The following is a 14,817-nucleotide window of genomic DNA, read 5'->3' on the forward strand; positions in this document are numbered from 1 at the left end:
TTACCGGCACCCAGTAGATGTTTACAAAACTTAATATTCAGGTTTTCTACCTCCCAATTTTTAAAGATATCATATAAATCTCTGTCTTTTTCCAGCATGCGTGTTGAAAGTGTTCCCCATATCTCGCAGCCATACAAGGCGATGGGTTTTACCATATGGTCAAAAAGATGCAAAAATGTTTTAATTGGTGGAACGATAGATTTGATGTCTTTATAAAGTTTGAATGAGGCCTTAAGAGCTTTATTGTATAGATCAGATTTTGCTTCCCTGAATGAACCACAGGAGGATAATATTACTCCTAGATATTTATATCTGTTAGTACATTCAATACATATGTTACCGAACACAAAATTTTCTTTAATTAGGTGTCCGCTTTTATTAAAAATGACTACTTTTGTTTTATTGGTATTAATTTCTAAGCACCAATCATTGCAATATATTTCAAGTAAGTTTAGTTTGTTTTGTAGTCCATTTTGGTTTTCTGAAAGCAGTACAAGATCGTCCGCATATAGAAGAGAGGTGATTTTCTTTCCAGAAAGATTGACAGAGCCAATGGTTTCTTCATCCAGTAATTTAGAAAAATCGTTCAAAAATATTTTAAAAATATTTGGGCTTAAGACATCACTTTGTCGAACTCCTATCTCTGGTGTATATGGCAGGGTTAACTTGTTCCCTACTTTTATGAAAATATTGTTGTGCCTATACATACTACATAATATGTTGTAGAATAAACCATTGATATTTAATTGTAGGAGTTTTAGTTTAATGCCTTCATGAATGACGGTATCAAATGCCTTGTGAAAGTCTACAAAACATGCATAGAGTCGTTTATTGCCAGTGTTAATGTATTTGTCAATTAAACATTTAACTACAAATAAATGGTCTGATGTCCTGGATTTTTTTGAAAATCCTATTTGACTCTCGTGTATTATTTTGTTTTCAGTTAAGAATGTATCAAGCCTGCCGTTTAAAATGATATTAAAAAGTTTCGCTATGCTGTTATTTGTTTTTATGTCTTGTTCTAAAGAGAGAGAGAGGAGGGGGTGTATACTTCGTGTCAGCTTCTGTTTGGGATGCCATCGTTACACAAACACTACGTCCTCAGAAACCCTAGATAGAGAGAGAGAGAGAGAGAGAGAGAGAGAGAGGGGAGGGGGGAAGACTTGTGTCAGCTTCTGTTTGGGATACCACCATTACGCAAACACTACAGCTACAGAAACCCTACAGACAGCCCATATTGAGGGGTATCTTGACCATTCTTCATTTGGTTGTACATGTACACAGATCTACTTGGATTTATTCATTCTCTCGAAACATGGATATTTTACCTACTACACCCACGACCTCCCAGGACACGCCGGGTAATATTATATTTAGGAAATTATTTATATACGATATATAACAATTTAATTAGAAGTTTTAAAAAGCAAAGGTTTAGAAATGGGCTAAACCTGTCATTTGCAATACATAAATATGACCAAGTTTGAAGGTTTACGGGAAATAGAAATGCGGTATGCATGTAGGTAGAAATTTTAATTATTTTTTTTTGTGCACAAATCAAGACACTAAGCATAATTTGTAATAACCTGAGAAATTTCCTGTGTATATCATAAAAATATACACAACAACTGATCTCTTGGCCAGGTGAATTCCAGGTAAATAACATTGACCATGGATAAGCTCCGCCCACATTCAGTGATCCGTGGAGCAACCGTATGGTGTTTTTTTGGGGTCTTTAAGATCACCTGTTAATATTATATCACCTAAGTTTCCATATTTGTTTATTATGTCTTGTTCTATCTGCTCAAGTATATCAGTGTTTTGTTTTTTATTGAAACTTGAAGTTTTGGGAGATATATATGCTAAACATAAATAAATATCCTTATTAAAATGAAAAAACTCCTTTTTTAGTTTTAACCATTGATATTCTGTGCTCGTATTTGGTAATATTGCAATGCCTTTTCTAACACCTCTCTTCACTAAGATTCCTAATCCACCGAAAAATCTATGGTTTAATGATTTTCCCCTACAAATTGGGTAATACAAAAAATCTGTGATTTCAATACGAGTATCATATCCGATATGGGTTTCAGTTAGTAAGACTATGTCGTGATTGTTCACTTGATCAATGAATAGTTTCTCTGTTGATTTATTTATATAGTCTGAGATCATGCCTCCCACATTCCAGGTACAAATGTTCAAGCACTTTTCTATTCTACTCATTATAGAGTTTTGTGCAATTGTTGTTCAAAACGTTAGGATATAAGAAAAATGAAAAACGATATGAAAAAATATTGATAACAATAATCAGACGTAAGTTTAAATGGAAATTTAAATCTTATTGACTAGATAAAGTTGTGTATTTGCTCTGCTAACGCCAAGTTCCACCGTGGCCAGTTCTTTGGTAGGCACCTCTCCTTTCATGAGGACTTCCTGCGTATCCTTTCACATAGTGACTCCTGTAACCTTCATCCGAGTTCTTGTAGTATCCTTCGTGGCGATTTCTATAATCATCCTGGAAGTGATTCCTATAATCTTTGTGTCTTGGTCTGCGACTAGACATTTGTTCCTGTCTTCTGTGAGAAACGTTACAAATATTGTCTACTAGTCTCTTCATATTCGCTGCCAGGACAGCTGTTCCTTCTGCTGATAGATGAATGCCATCTGGTTCTATTAGTCTTGGTATGGGCCTACCCTGATCTGCTAAATTGCTGTTGTCACATAGATGGATGTTTTTTTACTTTTCTATAGTTGTGTTTCAGTACTGCATTTATAAGTTCGCCTTTGGCATTCCAATCCTCACTGTCTTTCCGTGGTGTCGCTAGGGAGATGACAATGTTGGTGTCTGGGAACTTTTCCATGGTTCTGTCAATTAGTGACGTCATCTTTTTAATACATCCATCTGCATCTAGAGACTTGATATCGTTTGTTAGTGAATGAAAAATTGTTACAACAGGTTTCTGCTCAGAATTGTAATTTTCTATTTTGTCAAGGGCATTTTCAATTTTGTATGCTGTTTCCTTTTGTGTTATGTACTGCTGCCATCTATGTGGTTCAATGTGTTTGATATTTGATGTTCCTATCAGTAGGAGAGGAATTTTTCCATTTCTTTGTGTTGTGTTTTTCTTCCCACTATTGTAAATGGCTGCTTGATCTGGTGAGATACTTCTGGTGCTGGTAGTTGGATTGGATATTTGTTCCATTGGGTTGACACCAGATTTTTCCGTTGTTGTCTTGTGGTTGCGTTCCGTTTTATTTCTGATCTCTGTGAAGCCGCCTGCGTTTGTGTCTATAATGCTGCCAGTCTGGAGTTTCGTTCTGTACAACTCCTCCTCTTTGTCATCAATCATCTTCTTAAAAGATCGAACTGTCCCTTCAAGTGACTGTATTTCACTGTTCTTGGATTCAATTCGTGCCGAGAGATGTTGTTCCTCTTTCTGAGCATTTTCACAAATCATGATAAACTTGGATCTCGTGATTTCATGTGCCTGCTTCTCTTCCTTGTACTTGTCTTCGAGATTTGATTTTTGATGTTTGAGAGATGACACTTTGCTTACAAGTTCGTTGTTTGACTTCTGAAGCATGCTCACTTTATCACCCAGCTGCTTTATTTCACGTTCGAGTTTTTGTTGATCTGGTGTAATCTGTTTCCATTCTCTTTTTCCACGTTGCTCTTTAATAGAGGTGAGTATGATGTTGATATCACTTATTGATTTTTGGAGTTGGGTTTCCTGCTGATGTTGGGTCTCCTTTAGCTTGTTGTCCATATCATTGAATCTTGCTGATATTTTGCTTGATAACTGATGGTAGATCTTGTCGGTCATACCTACTAGGCTACCTTCAAGTTTGTCCAATGTGTTTTCCTCCTGTTGATGTGAGTTTTTATCTTCGTCAGAATTTTCTGAGGTATTGGAATTTTCACTTGGTTTCTTTGGAAGTGTCTCTTCCATGTTGCCACTGAAATCTCCATTGTTATTGTTTGGGTCAATTTTTAGACCAAGTTTGTTTGCCAGTGATTTTAAGCATCGGAATATTTCAGTTATAAAACAGTCTTTGCAATTCCCTTGGATTTGTATCGTTCCGGTCGTTACAAAGAAAGTAACTTTGAATAAGATGTTCTCGGTATTTTCTTTCATGCGTACGTCGATATTTATTGCATTTACGGCGCACTGAAGTTCCCATTTTTCTGGTGTGTCATACCAATTCACTTCAAATTCTGACGATTTCCCTATACTTTCAAAAAAGATAATGTACAATGCCTGAATGTATGGGGAGATCATATGTCGTTCTACACGAAAGGCCGCCATCTTGGCCTCTTCAGCATATAGATGAGGGTTGATTTCTTCATAATCGGCTTTTTTAGCCTTAGCACCAGCTGGGGGGCGTAATGTGGGTGGAATACAATCATCCGGGTAGTCTTTTGTTAGTTCGAAGCATGATAGATCGATACAGTGTATGTTCTGTAGTATATTGGCAAAGATCATGATTGTGACAGAGAAAATTCGGGTTTTGCACGTGGGAAGAGTAATTTCAGAATATGGTCCGTAAGATCATTGCAGTTTATCTTTACATGACATATAGCATTTCTGTCAGTGGTGGAATGAAATCAACATCGTAGGTAATGAAACAGATTTGACAGTTAATATGAGAGAAGTAAATCAATAAAGGAGAGATTTTCAAAGACTCTCAATTGATAGAATTATTGAATTTTTGCACATCAATGAAAGCAATATCATATACATTTTAGATTCACTATAGATTTGTTTAATAATCCAAAACTTATATAGCACATTGATATAACAAATTTTGATAGACTGTCAGTGTTTTCTTTTTTCTATCAAAGTTATAAAATGTCATTATGAATAGATATGATGTTTACAAATGACGACAAATACAATGTAGTTATATAACTTGAATAAAATAAAATCAAATATGCTACTCATTGAAATTGTTAATTTTTGTGGTGTCAATAGATAAATTGGACCTAACATGAACCGAATCGAAAATAACCGAACCGTGCTGTTCTGAATCGAAACCGAACCGAATCAAGCTAACCCTGAATCGTCCCAGCCCTAGTATCGTCCCACCCCATAGTCTTTGTCTGTAAAAACTTCCAACTTTGGCCATAACTTTTGACTAGGGCTTTCATATTTCACATGACAGTTGTGTATTCCTTAATTGTGACAAGACATTTATTTCAGTACCAAACTTTATGATCTTCACCCTTGACTTTGGCCATACGGAAAGGGGGGGGGGGGGGGGGAGTGTTACACAACATTATTTTTTCATTTTCTTCAAATTTTTGCTTTTCATGGCTGAATGACATTGTGATTTGTAGATGAAGAATTCAAAGAGATGAGTGAAGAAATTCAGATGCGGTTCATCGACAGTGACCCTCACAAGTTTGAAGACATGGAATGGCAGCTAAATCAGGCGTGTATCGCATTCTTTCATTTGGACCAACAATGGTACAGAGCCAAAATTTTATCACTGGAACCCCACTGTGTAAAGGTAAGCGCAGAGGCTGGACATAAAGGTAATAAAGGTACGTGTCCGTTCATTACCTAGGCAGAGGCTGGACATAAAGGTAATAAGGTACGTGTCAGTTCATTACCTAGGCAGAGGCTGGACATAAAGGTAATAAGGTACGTGTCAGTTCATTACCTAGGCAGAGGCTGGACATAAAGGTAATAAAGGGACGTGTCAGTTCATTACCTAGGCAGAGGCTGGACATAAAAGTATGTGTCAGTTCATTACCTAGGCAGAGGCTGGACATAAGGTACGTGTCCGTTCATTACCTAGGCAGAGGCTGGACATAAAGGTAATAAAGGGACGTGTCAGTTCATTACCTAGGCAGAGGCTGGACATAAAGGTAATAAAGGGACGTGTCAGTTCATTACCTAGGCAGAGGCTGGACATAAAGGTACGTGTCAGTTCATTACCTAGGCAGAGGCTGGACATAAAGGTAATGAGGTACGTGTCAGTTCATTACCTAGGCAGAGGCTGGACATAAAGGTAATAAAGGGACGTGTCAGTTCATTACCTAGGCAGAGGCTGGACATAAAAGTACGTGTCAGTTCATTACCTAGGAACCTCAATGCATGGAACCTTGCTGGGGAAGCTTAAGCTGAACATGTTGATACTCTTAATGAAAATTGCCGAGGATTCAGATTAGGGCTATGCGGTGCACCGAAAATTTCGGTGCACCGCGATTTATATCATTCAATTCGATGCAACGATGATAAATTCCGGATTTCGGTTCGGTTTAGATTTTACTTAACACCAAAACAACAAATATGGCGTCCGAGTGATGTTGAAAACGTGGGTTTTTTATGCAACAGAGATTTAAATCACTACTGTGTTGAGAGTTAGCATTTTCACCACTCAGATACCAACAGAATATGGTCCGTAAGATCATTGCAGTTAATTTTTACATGACAATAAGCATTTCTGTCAGTGGTGGAGTGAAATCAACATCGTAGGTAATGACACAGATTTGACAGTTAATATAAGAGAAGTAAATCAATAAAGGAGAGATTTTCAAAGACTCTCAATTGATAGAATTGTTGAATTTTTGCATATCAATGAAAACAATATCATATACATTTTAGATTCACTATAGATTTGTTTAATAATCCAAAACTTATGCAACACATTAATATAACAAATTTTGATAGACTGTCGGTGTTTTCTTTTTTCTATCAAAGTTATAAAATGTCATTATGAATAGATATGATGTTTACAAATGACAACATATAGTTATATAACTTGAATAAAATCAAATCAAATATGCTACTCATTAAAATTGTTAATTTTTGTGGTGTCATTAGATAAATTGGACCTAACATGAACCGAATCGAAAATAACCGAATTGAAAATAACCGAACTGTGCTGTTCTGAATCGAAACCGAACCGAATCGAGCTAACCCTGAATCGTCCCAGCCCTAATTCAGATATTATTCAGTTATATTCATTCAATCTTTTAACATCAGATAGTATTCAGTTATCTTCATTCAATCTTTTAACATCAGATAGTATTCAGTTATTCATGCAATCCTTTAACAAGACAGACTAACATCTGTAAATAAACTTGCTCCGTAATACAGCTATTTTAAAGCATACCAGAGATGTTAATTTCAGACAGACTATCATCTGTAAGGAAACTCGCTCGGTAATACAACTATTTGAAGCATACCAGAGATGTTATTATACCCCCCAAACGAAGTTCTGAGGGAGGTATATAGGAATCACTCAGTCTGTCTGTCTGTCTGTGCCGATTCGTGTCTGGGCCATAACTTCTTTGTTCTTTGACCTAGGCATACCATATTTGGCACACAGGTGGATCACCATGAGACGATGTGTCGAGTACCTTCATGACCTTGACCTTAAGGTTAAAATTAAAGGTTTTTTACAATGGATTCGTGTCCGGGCCGTAACTTCTTTGTTCTTTGACATAGGCATAAAATATTTGACACATGAGTGTATCACCATGAGACGATGTGTCAGGTACCTTCATGACCTCCATATGACCTTGACCTCAAGGTTTTTTACAATGGATTCGTGTCAGGGCCATGACTTCTTCGTTCTTTGACATAGGCATACCATATTTGACACATGAGTGTATCACCATGAGACGATGTGCCGGGTACCTTTATGACCTCTATATGACCTTGAACTTGACCTCAAGGTCAAAATTGATTACAGGGTTTTGACATAGTCATACCATAAAACATGGGTGTATCACCATGAGACTATCTGTCATGTACATTCATGACCTCTTTATGACCTTGACCTTTGATCTCAAGGTCAAAATTATAGATTTATACCATGGATTTGTGTTCGGACTATATCTTCCATTTTCTTCTACAAGGGCATACTATATTTTTACACTCGGGAAAGAGGTAATTTATACCTATTAACAACACCCTTTGGGAGATTGGGGTAAGCAGGGGGTATTCTTAGTGAGCATTGCTCACAGTACCTCTTGTTAATTTCAGGTGAAGTTTGTGGACTTTGGGAACTGTGAGAGAGTGTCCTATGACAAGATCCGAGCTGATGTGGAAGACTTCATGTACCTCCCACCGCAATGTTTCGAGTGTGTACTGCATAATACAATCCCAGTAAGTCCGATCACTAATACAGACTGTAAAAGTGGTTATTTAGCCTGGGGATTAAATACGTGTTTTTCCACGTCCAACATTACGTGTGGAGGGGAAAAATACACAGTAGCTGATTATCATATATTATTATATTATATAAAATATTTATAACTATATGCTTGGGGGAAACTTACACGCTTATTACACGACTGCGTAATTGGTGTATATTTCCCACACACATCACTAACCACTTTTATAGTACATTAAATGTGAAATTCTAATGTAAGAAATGTCACCCAACGATGTTAAGTTTTTGACTTAGCACTGATGTGTTATGTTTAAACAAATACCCAGCGTAGTTATGTTTTGACTTATGACTTAATTAGCACATAGTTATGTTTTAGCTTCTCTTGAATACTCACTGAAATATTGTACACTTGTTTTTCTTCACATTTTAGAAATTCTTGAAACATTCGCAATTTTAGTACAGATATGGTAATTTTACCTGTGCAATAATTTTGTTAATGCGAAGATGTATGAATAGACTTGTTCATACAGTAGATATGTATGTCTCCCCTCTCTCAGGGGGAGACATTTTTTTTGTACTTTCTGTCCGTCTGTTTGTCACAGAATCTTGTGAATGCTTCTCTTCCATATTTATGACTTATTGGATAGACTTGAAACTTTGCACAATGCTTCATTGCCATTTGTAGATGTGTGTATTGTCAGGACAGGAGGATTCAATTATTTTTCTAAAAGTTATAGTGGATCTAAAAGAGGTGGAGGATGTAAAATAGCTTATGAACATTTCTCCTATATGGCTTATTGGATAGATTTGAAACTTTGTACAATGCTTCATTGCCATTTGATTGGGACAGGAGTATCTAAATATAGACTTGGAATTTTGTACAATATTTCAATGCCATTTGCAGATGTGCATATTGTAGGAACAGGAGGATCCAATTGTTATCCTTAAAGTTATAGTGGATTTGAGGGTGGAGGGTGTAAAATAGTTGGTGAACACTTCTCCTATGTGGTTATGGGAGTTCATAATGTCTATGTTCCTGCTCATGCTTTCTCCTCCATACCATGCAGTACATTAAGGGGAGGGGGTTTCATTTAGAGCACTTCCTTGGGGATACATTTGTTTTTCATCAAAACAATCTCTGATTTATTGTGTTTCTAATCTAGTGAAAGCAAATAGATGTCTGTTTACAGCCTGTCTTCGGTTTTAATTGTTATGATAAACAAGTCATAGTCGTAACTATGTTTGCATAGTCCATATACATATTCTCAATGATTTTAATGCTTTGAAATAAACAATATGGCAACTGCTACTAAACGTAAGGAAATAACAATTATGAATAGTACTCCCCCATAGAAAACTCGATGGAACCAGAAATTCAGAGAAAATTGTACAAGTAAATATCTATTCATTTCAAAGTAAGAAAAGGGGATTTGTATGCTAAGTGCACAATCTGTTTGACGGACTTCATCGTTTCTTACAGTGGGGAAAATGACATTGAAAACATCTCTGCACTATCAAACACCAACAAGCTTGTGTGAATTCATCTATAAAAATCTGATCCGCCTCTCTACAATACTCATTGAATGTAACATACCGATTAGCTGATCACACAATTCATTTTTTCCCCAAGATGTCTCCATGCAGACACTGATATTGCAAAAAAAAATGCAGTTCTGGATGCAACAAAACTACTTTTATTAGCCGAGTTGTGTAGCAAATCTCGGCTTTTAAATTGGCGAAGGATGGGCAGTCATCCACAATTAGCTTGTCCGGTCTCTAACTTTCATACTTTTTGGTGCATCTTTGTGAGACTTATATAACATGACCACATCCAAAAGAGGAAGGTTCCTATTTATTTTGAGGTCATAAGGTCAAAGTCACTATGTCACAAAATGCCATAGATTTGAGCTTGTCCGGTCTCTAACTTTCATAATACTTGGTGCGTCTTTGTCAGACTTGCATATTTTGATCACATCTAAAAGAGGAAGGTTAGTATTTATGTTGAGGTCAAAGGTCAAGGTCTCTTTTTCACTATAAACTGTAGATTTGAGCTTGCCTCTAACTTTTATACATGTACTTGCTGGTGCATGTTTATCAGACTTCCAAATCCTGATGACATTCAAGATTCATGTTGCTTTTGAAATCCAAAGGTCAAGGTCATTATCACACTAAATACCTATTGCGGCCATTCAAAGCTTCATACTTATAAACTATATTAAATATGTGCATGTTTTTACTTTGTGAATGCAAGTGTGCATAATTTTCTAAACTGCAACTTGGCCATACGCATCTTTGATGCCTTTTAGCGATTTTTGGAATTGAAATGTCAAAAGATATCAATATACATATAATAAATGACGAAAAACATATGGTCGTAGGTTTAGTAGGAAAAGCTTACATTATGTCCACAGACATGATGCTGATATGAAGTTGTATCTGATCAAAACTTTCAAAAGTTGTGTCTTTTATCTGTTGCAGATATATAGACAGAAAATCAACAGGAGAAAACAATTGCTTGACCTTCTGCAGTTGTAAATGTTTGATGATAGTATGATTATAAATAAGTATATAAGTTCATGAAATTTGGGCATGAAATATGCTTCAAATTTTGCTCAAGTTACTATTTATTCATTTTAAAAAAATTCCCTCAGATCCAGAGTTTGAAACTAACTTGAAAACTTTTGTAGCCATGTGGGCCACTGAACCTTGCATTTATAGGGGCCCACATCAAAATTTAGTCGCCCACTGACTAGAACACCTTTTATTTGAAAAGTATTTTCATGTTTTGTTATGCTGTTTGGTTTATACGACATGCAACCGGCAACAAACAATCGGGACCCTGTGACATTTAATGGTATTACAGAAAAGAGTATCACAGTGAATACGATAAGACAACAAGATAACGGAAGTTTGAAATCATGGAAGACCAACCGACCATGACACCCTATGCCCCATGCATGCGACGAGCATGTTTCCCAGCCTTTTTTCCCGAAGAAGTATCAAGTGTTAACTCACAATACGAATAAGTCACATCCGCTTCTGTGTTTTCTAGCCACAGTCGGTTGGTCTTCCATGATTCCAACAACTTCTGTTGTTTTTTTTTGTCTTATCGTAATCACCCTGATACTCATTTCTGTCTATATTTTTTATTTCTTGGGTTCACTGACCCCATTTATAAATCGCCACATTGTCAGTAATTCAAAATTATTTGGACGCTTTGCAGAGAAGTGATTCTAAAAGTTAATCATGAAGCGCATTGCAGATCACAAACTTTCTAAAGAAAAAAAAACAAAATGATCTGACAAAATTGAAAAGCAAATATTTATTTCATAAATTTTATAATCGCCATGTGGGCAACTTGGACCATAATTTTGATTCGCCCACTTGGAAATTTAGCAGCAAATGGTGAGTGGGTGACTGTTAATTTCAAACCCTGAGATCCCTCCCTTACTACTTTCCATTTCATAATTGTTGACAGCTCTGATAGACAGTGTTTTTGAGTTGATATAGTCCTATACATATAATATATAGCTTGTGAGGCCATTTTTGACTTTTTGATATTCATCTACTGGTGCATGCATGGCAACAGATATTCAGAAGTTAGAAAAGAAACACAAATCTGGGGAATATATTTCTCACTCCGGACTACAAGTTGTTGTACAGTATTGATTTAACATAGGCGCGTTAGAGACATGATAAAAACAAGCTGATAGTGGGCTGTTAGTGAGCAGTGTAGTCAGCAGACCTATTGTTAGAGACGGGATAAAAACAAGCTATTGTGGGCTGTTAGTGAGTAGTGTAGTCAGCAGACCTATTGTTAGAGACGTGATAAAAACAAACTATTGTGGGCTGTTAGTGAGTAGTGTGGGCTATTAGTGAGTAGTGTAGTCAGCAGACCTATTGTTAGAGACGGGATAAAAACAAGCTATTGTGGGCTGTTAGTGAGCAGTGTAGTCAGCAGACCTATTGTTAGAGACGTGATAAAAACAAACTATTGTGGGCTATTAGTGAGTAGTGTAGTCAGCAGACCTATTGTTAGAGACGGGATAAAAACAAACTATTGTGGGCTGTTAGTGAGTAGTGTAGTCAGCAGACCTATTGTTAGAGACGGGATAAAAACAAGCTGATAGTGGGCTGTTAGTGAGTAGTGTAGTCAGCAGACCTATTGTTAGAGACAGGATAAAAACAAACTATTGTGGGCTGTTAGTATAGTGTAGTCAGCAGACCTATTGTTAGAGACGGGATGGACTCCAGCTCAGTATGGACTTGTGTGAGCTGTGTAGTCCGCGGACCTATTGTTCAGGTTGTAAGTTTATACTTGTTTTGATATTTTTCAGAACACTGAGAGTGGCAAATGGCCGAAGGGGACACTTGATTATTTGCATAAAATGTGTGTCACGAAGCCATGTGTTATTGATGTTGTGGTAAGTTAAATGTGTGTGATGATGTCATGTGTTATTGATGTTGTGGTAAGTTAAATGTGTCTGATGATGTCATGTGTTATTGATGTTGTGGTAAGTTAAATGTGTGTCACGAAGCCGTGTGTTATTGATGTTGTGGTAAGTTAAATGCGTGTGATGAAGTCATGAGTTATTGATGTTTTGGTAAGTTAAATGTGTGTGATGATGTCATGAGTTATTGATGTTGTGGTAAGTTAAATGTGTGTGACAAAGTCATGAGTTATTGATGTTGTGGTAGGTTAAATGTGTGTGACAAAGTCATGAGTTATTGATGTTGTGGTAAGTTAAATGTGTGTGACTAAGATATATTTAAGCCTGCATGGCTAAAATAAATTGATTTATAGTCAAGTCTATAAAATGATAAATGTTTCATACAAACCATGAAATATTTGATTTGTTACTCAGTACTTACAAAGTGTTTGAAAACGAGTATAAACAGCACAAGTCTAGGACAGGTGCTTGAGTACTGGATTTGTTTTATACAGTATAATTTGTCCAAACCGGCCTCTGAGTACTCCGGCGCTCTGTCAATTCCGGCCACAAAATATAGTCCCTAACATTTCTTTAACAAATCCTTTATTAATAATTCCCTGTACTCCGGATACTGCGTATTCTGTATATCGGCCGGCTTACACAGTCCCAACTGCTATCAATTAACTTTAATTATCCTGTGTAAACCGGCCCCTCGATGATACACCACCCTAATTGTTGCGGTCAATGGTATTCGGTGTACACAAGGTCCCAACTGCTCGTAATTAGCTCTAATTATCGCATTTAAACCAGCCACCCCACGATGACCAACCTGTCGGTATTCGGTCGATCACACGCGGTGTACACAAAGGGTGTCTCAAGGGAAGCCACATGTAAGTAAAAGAGTGCAACTGGAGATGAGTCGCGATCATTTTAAAATAAAACCTGATTTTTCAATTATGACAGCACCATGCACGAGGTAATGGCACCCTCCCCCTAACGACAGAGACGAGAACTGACATTTAAAGACAAAGTTCAATTAATCGATGAATTCGATATATTCTTGGAATAAAACAAAATCGGCAACAATCCCGTTATGTTTTCCAAAAGCAGGGTTTCCCCTTGTGGACTTCTCGGAGCTCTACGGCGAGTCAGACAGTGATGATATGCAGTTAGTTAGCACAACTCGCCATGTCCAGTCGATCACTTGGCATTACATTAGTTTCCGTTTCACAAATTGAGACAGTTGAAAGCGAGACATTTACAATGAAAGCTGGGAAAGACAAATTTTAAATGAACACAACACAAACTTGACGAACGTACATAATTTAGCACTTGATAACGGCGATGAAGTAGACGAAATCGACAATTTACCAACAGAAAATTGCGCGAATAATTCCCAGATTTTAAACTGTTTAATAAAAATTGAAATTTTTTCAAATGAGCTCGACAATAAAACACTGACATTTATATTTTTACATTTTGAATTCTTTTGTGATATATTAAAACGTTAGCAATCATTACACACGTATGCATAGATAGTGAATACAAGGGAAACAACTCTCATTCTTGTCAACATTCTGCACTCCGGACTCTGTGCAAACCGGCCAATTTCTTTGGAACCACACATAGCCGGTTTAGACAGATTATACTGTATATATATTTTTTGGTGATGCTTGAATTCTGAATGTGTTCAGCTCAAATTAAGATCGTGTTGGTTCTCCTTTAATGTCCATTGCTAATATTTCTATACATATGGTATACAGAAGGTAGAATTTCTGTACTTTTTGTAAACCTATCAAGTGTTTCTTCATTAACAAGAAAGCATAATGTGACCTTTGACCTGTGGAAAAATGAATCGACTTGGTGTTTACAACAAAACTGGGAAGTATTGCTGGGTCAAAGCGTTTAAGGACATGTGCAATGTTTCTCAGTCAGGTGTAATAGGTGAGATATTTCACATATAATTCACTTGCATTCTATCTCATTTCTACATAACATTTTGGGGTATATTTCCATGTCTGTGTTTTAAGAGTTAGCATATTTTGATAGTTCCTGTTTGTGGCCAGTAAAAATGTAAAGTCAGCTCTTCTGTATTACAGTAAGGTTATTGTATAGGTGGACATTACTGTAGCAAAGAAGGAGAGTAAAGTCTTCGAAACAATCGGGTATTGAACCCGGGGCCCTTTTATCACTAGATATGTGATTTAACCACTGAGCTACCCAGGCTGATATATATACAAAATATGGTAATATTACT

At 36.6% G+C, this 14,817-nt stretch overlaps 1 protein-coding gene across 4 annotated transcripts in view; it reads left to right on the top strand.

Moving 5' to 3' along the window:
- The window catches only part of LOC125673551 (RING finger protein 17-like), a 93,846-nt gene that overhangs the window by 61,826 nt on the left and 17,203 nt on the right, over positions 1-14,817 (top strand). For all 4 annotated transcript variants that reach the window (XM_056160234.1, XM_056160235.1, XM_056160236.1 and 1 more), the window contains 3 exons: positions 5,339-5,511; positions 7,998-8,120; positions 12,465-12,551. In XM_056160234.1, the coding sequence (XP_056016209.1) occupies positions 5,339-5,511; positions 7,998-8,120; positions 12,465-12,551 (383 nt within the window). The remainder of the gene's footprint in view (positions 1-5,338; positions 5,512-7,997; positions 8,121-12,464; positions 12,552-14,817) is intronic.

The sequence above is a fragment of the Ostrea edulis genome, chromosome 3, assembly GCF_947568905.1.
Source record: "Ostrea edulis chromosome 3, xbOstEdul1.1, whole genome shotgun sequence".
Classification (NCBI taxonomy): Eukaryota; Metazoa; Mollusca; class Bivalvia; order Ostreida; family Ostreidae; genus Ostrea; species Ostrea edulis.